Below are 6,163 nucleotides of genomic sequence, written 5' to 3' on the forward strand. Positions count from 1 at the left end.
GAAGAGGAATACAATTAAAGATTGTGAGGTCTATAAGCTACAAAAGGTATAACTAGTTATTAGTTTCCGCATCATAACTAGTTTATTCTTTTGTTTAGATCTTGAAATACCAAACACAAGAGGCTAACATTTCTAGGTTTTGAATTTATGATTTGAGTTCGTGTTTCTTTTGTTTTTTTCGATCTTGTGATTTGATTGTTCTTAATGGTTAAACCTAGGGTTACTATAAAGAGATTAAATATTGAATTTGGTTGAAAGGCTTTGTCTAGGAAGTGGTGGATGCTCCCATAACCAAGAAGGCCTAGTGCCTCACCATGTTTAACTTGGAAGCCGATCTCTGAAATAAATATTTAATCAAATTTGTAACATAAATGGATTTGGATTAAGAATGTTAAGCATCATTTGCGATCCAAGTCTAAACCTTTAAGAATAGATAAATTGAATTTGGAATCAATAATGTTATGTTCTGTTTGCGATTCCTAATTTAATTTCTAAAGAACACAATAGGTTGTTAGGAAAAGTTCAGGACTTGTACAAAATTTGTGTACAGGAGAACTGGTATGATATTCCGAGTAGCAACCAACAATTGGTATCAGAGCTAGGGTTTGGCTCTGTGTGTTTGATTTTCAGTTTAATTATGCATATGTCATACATAATTTAGGCATGATAATAGTAGGATATGCTAACTCTGTGGTTGCAAGCTCCAACTATTATGACTTATAGTGATTGTGTGTGATTGGACCCTTAGACATGTCAAGTGCATTCTATGTGTGTACATGATTGTATGTATTAAATATAGCTGTAGCTGTATTAGTTTTAGGATTTTACATTTTTGTTTCGATCTAGATTACATGTACATTCTCTTGTGGAATATAGGATCGATAAATATAAAATTCTATTTTTATCGTGGATCGTATCCTTGCGAGGCGTGGTACTATTTGTGGACCAGAGGCGCAGCAGAATAAGAAGCAAGATATATGCGACGACTAGACCCGATTACGGTGGCTAAAGATGGCAGCAGCTAGGGTTGGCAGCACACGGAGGATAGTGATGGAAAAAACCATAATAGTTGAAAAATTATTTTTCCATATTTATTGCTTTATTTGCTGTGATGTGTGTGTGCATGTTAAAATTCCTTACCTTAAATAACTAAGTGGGAGAGGGATTAGTGAATAAATTCCATGGTCTCCATTACTAGTTTGTAAGTGATGCAACAAACTTGCGTGTTAACTCTGAGTGCCTCCCTCCACAATGGATGAATTTGTTTGCAGATCATTAGATCAAACTTCCTTTATGGATGATTATAGGAAATTATTTAGGAGCGTGTGATCTTCTCCAACTGAAGGGGCACAATCCTATTTAATGACTAAGTATCAAGTAATGATATATACTTAGGCGCATTTAATAGTATTGTAATATCTGTAAACCAATGGTTAATTATGAGGGCTTGTTTAATTGAATTAAGAATTTCTTAAATATAGATAGATTTAAATTAATTAAGTTAACCTATAATTATGGATTAATTAATTATATATAATAGGAATAAGGAATATATATATATATATATATATATATATATATATATATATATATATATATATATATATATATATATATAATTAATATATTATGTAATGTGTAGTAAAAATAAAATATAAATAATATATTATGTATAATATAAAGTATATGACATAAAATGGGTATATAAGAAATTATGATATAGGAATTATAAACATTTAATGTAGTATGTAATATAATATGTACAAAAGAAACGGGTAGATAATAATTAAAATATTTAATATGAGAATTATATATATATAGAGAGAGAGAGAGAGGAGATTTTAATTGAAGATATGGATATGTCTTCAACTTGAAATTATATATAGAAATATATATAGATAGATATAAGAGATTTGATTCAATATTAAATTAATAACTAATATAAATGATATTATATATATAGTAAATGTAATGGACATGTATTTTTTAGAAAACTATAATATATTAAATATTATGTATATATGATTATATATATATGGAAATATATAATTTGATTCAATGTCAAATTAATGACTTAGTATTAAAAAAACTAATTAAAAATATTACCATATATAGATAATATATATATGGATTTATATAAATATAGAATTATTAAATGGAATTATATAACCATGATATATGTTTCTATTTATATTTAGTATCGAGAATAATATATAGGACTTATCATTTAGGAAATATAACTAGTAAGTAAATAAAAGTATATGAATTTATATGCCTAATAGGTGAATTAAATATTATTATATATGTATGATAGATTGATATCTAATTAATATGGAAATAAAATATTTTATATGATATAAAATACATAATAGGAATTATATAGTTGGAAACGTGTAAACTATAGTATCATAAATATATTTTATAAATATATATATATGTAATATGTAATATAAATTATATAAGAAATGTATGTATAATAAATTTTAATATGTGAATTAAATATTACTCTGTATATATGATATAGATATGGATATATATTGGAAATTTTATCCAATATCAAATTGATGCTTGGTATACTTATAATAAGATTTATATGGTATAGTTGATAGAATTTAGACAAAATTAACGCCTCTACTTTATATAAAAACCCTCACCCAGAATCTAACGTGCCATATTCATGGCCGCCGGCCCTAAGAAGATTTCCCCCATCCTTTGTTTCTCCACCGATACTAGAGCTCCAAGGGAAGACAAAAGTGGAAGAGTCGATAGCTAAGGAAATTAAAGGCATGTTCCCTAACTTGTAATGCTTTAGTTAGTTTCTATGGTTGGTGAACTTCGGGTACCATAGGTTGAAGTATGATGTGCTAGTTTAAGTTCTCTTCTTAAGTTTTAAAGATTTGCGTAGAAGGAGTATTTCAGATCTCTTGAGGAGGGTAGTTCCTTCACTAAATTGTAATGATTGCCTATCACATTCTCGCTTTAAAAAGGTTGTGCATGTTCCTAACCTTATTTAACGCTCTAGTTAGTTTTATAATTTTTTTTGGGAATTTGGATTTTATAGGGTTCGGGTTTAATTACTGTCTTAGAGTTATAGGCTACTCTATCCTTCGCTTCATGATTTACCATGTGTTTACCTTAGACGTTAGAAAACTTTATTAACCAAAATTATTTGAGCAAGTGTTGATATGATAGACGTTATTATTCGTTCCATGTTCATGCAAAGGTATAATGCAGTAACTTTCTTTTTTTGATTTCCATTAAGCAGTATCGTTGCATGCCTAAAGTGACACTTGTCAATAATTGTTGAAACCTATATACAGGTTTTATATTGTTTTAGCATTAGTCAATTTGTATAATGATGTTTATGCATGGACAATGGCGTAGCCAGAGACTTTAAATGTCCTGGGCTAAATTACGACAATAATAAAATATACATGTATACTAAACATTTAACAAACACATAATATTTATATCCCAATATCTTTTTACATAGTTCAAATTTCATACAAAATACTTCATCTACTTAAGCTGTGCTCGACGAGATTTTAGTGTATAAAACTCATCTATTACTGATTCCAAGTCTATTTTCTCAGACAATTGTCGTTCTATATAGAGAATCATGCAATCAGAAAGTAAATCATCATCCATCTTATTGCGACGTGCCGTTTTGAGAAATTTCATGGATGAAAAGGCTCTCTGCAGTTGCAGTTGATACAGGAAGAGTTAAGACAAGACGAATCAATCTCTGAATCATAACATAACTCTCAGCCTTTTTAGTCACAATCATTTCTCTGTATAATGCAGAAAGAGTAGAAATTTGTTGAAACTCATGATCACAAACTATGTCAAGTTGATAGTGTTCCAATTCAACTCTCAAAGCATGAATTTCTTTTTGACTAAAATCAGCCAGATAAAATTTTGATGCAAGCTTGCAAATATCGCCCATATTAAATTTTTTAAATGAATCAGTAGGATCCAAACCTGAACAAAGAGCAAGAAGTTCCATTGTTGCCTCACTGAATCTACAATTTAGTTCCATCACTTGAAAAGCTATTGCAGCATTAAAAATATCATAGTGATAGTGATGCTCAACTGTAACATGATCCCGTTGTTGACAATAACGATTAACTTTATAACCACAGCTCATATCAGGCATCTCAATATTATGTTGTTCACAAAAAACCTTTACTTTCACAAAAAACTCATCCCAACCATCTTCTCTAAATTTTAGAAGGACGACTTTTGTGGTTGAGACAAATTTTAAAACATTCACAATGTCTTGTGATTTATTTTGTAGAGCTTGACAAAGAATGTCAGTGGTTTCTAAGATCTTTTCCATCAAAAACAACACAAATACAAATTCAAAACTCGTAATCATGTTGCATAAACCACAAGCTTCACCACGTATTGTACCATTTGACCCATTTTCACTGAGATTTCCAAGGATCTTACAAGTTGCTGCATACATGTCTATCAAGTTCCTAACAGAATCATAATGAGAGCTCCAATGAGTAGCACCAGGTCTATGCAATGTACCAATTTGATTAGCTCCTGTACCAGATTCACACTCACCAATAGCCAACATATATGCAATCTCTTCTTGTTGAGCAGATTGTAAATCACTAAGACGTTTAGGAGACGAGGTGACGAAGTTTACAATGGAAGTCAAATAAGAAAAGAATTGCCAAATAGAAGGCACATCCTTAGCAGCTGCAACCAATGTTAACTGTAAACGATGAGCAAAACAATGTACATAATAGGCATATGGACAATCTCTAAGAAATAATGCTTGAAGCCCATTCCATTCACCACGCATATTACTTGCACCATCATATCCTTGTCCTCTCATGTTGTGGATTTGAATATTGTGTTGAACAAAGATGTCAGAAATTGATTTCTTAAGGTTTGCTGATGTTGTGTCCTCAACACTCAAAATCTCAAAGAAACGTTCCACCAAAAATCCAGAATTATTAACAAATCTGAAAATAAGGGACATTTGCTCTTTTTTAGATTCATCTTGAGCTTCATCAACAAGAGTACAAAACTTGGCATCTCCCAATTCATCTCGAATCATTGTTCTCACTTTATTAGCAAGAATATGCAATATTTCCTTTTGAATTTGCAGAGAAGTGTATTTAGCATTTTGCGGGGCATTATGTAACACAACTTTTGCAATTTCATCATTTAAATGTCCTTGAAATTTCAACAATTCAATAAAATTTCCACGATTTAAGGAATTCTCTGATTCATCATGACCTCTAAAAGAACATCCTTGAGTTGCAAGCCATAATAAACCTTCAATTGTTGCCTTTAGGCGCAACCTATTCTTTATAATTTCTTCCGTAGATTGAGCATACAACACTTTGTCAATATTTTGCTTTGGTTTCATCAAATCCTGAACACATTTCACACATCTATTATGTGATGAAGACAATGAACCAACATGAATAAGAAATGCACATTTTTCTCCATCATTAACTCTCTTCCAACTGTTAAACCCTTCAGAAACAAGTGCAGAACGAGCCATTGGATTACTTGTATTCTCAAAAAGAAAGCATGGAAAACAATATGCTTTGTCCTTTGAAGGTGAATATTCTAGCCAAGGAAATTGTTTGAACCAAACATATTGAAATCGCCGGTTTTGCTTTCCAATTTTTGTTCTTGGATACTCAATAAGTTTGGGTTGATAAGGACCTGCTTTGATATATGCTCTTCTAATCTCATCCCGCTCATTAACAGAGTATTCACAAATCAATTTTCGTAATCCTGGATCTCGTTCAATAGAAGAAATATCAAATTCTTCTTCTCTTTGTTCTATTGGCCTAGATACAAAATGAGGTTGTAAATCGGAAGTAGAGGATCCAACTGTTGATCTAAGAGGTATATCACACTGCAATTGATTATCAGATTCAGGCTGATCATCTCTTTTCCTAAAAAATGACATTAATGTTTTTGGCTTTTTATTTGAAAGTTGTTGGTGTTCCATTTAAAACCTAAGGAAAAAAATAACTATAAATTAATTATTTATAACTTAAGAACAAAAAACAACTACCAATCAATTATAACAAACTCAATCATATTATTCATTTTATGATAAACTCAAACACAATAATAAATCAATTTATAATATCACAACTTTCCCTAGTATTAGAATCATAATTTT

The 6,163-nt window shown here is 30.3% G+C and overlaps 1 protein-coding gene across 1 annotated transcript; it reads right to left on the bottom strand.

The window, feature by feature from the left end:
• Window positions 1–3,649: 3,649 nt before the first annotated feature.
• On the bottom strand, window positions 3,650–5,944 carry LOC122050463 (zinc finger MYM-type protein 1-like). Its single transcript, XM_042611365.1, has one exon. It carries the CDS (start codon window positions 5,942–5,944, stop codon window positions 3,650–3,652), a length of 2,295 nt encoding a protein of 764 aa, XP_042467299.1.
• Window positions 5,945–6,163: the final 219 nt, after the last annotated feature.

This window comes from Zingiber officinale, chromosome 3A, assembly GCF_018446385.1.
Source record: "Zingiber officinale cultivar Zhangliang chromosome 3A, Zo_v1.1, whole genome shotgun sequence".
In the NCBI taxonomy this organism is placed as follows: Eukaryota; Viridiplantae; Streptophyta; class Magnoliopsida; order Zingiberales; family Zingiberaceae; genus Zingiber; species Zingiber officinale.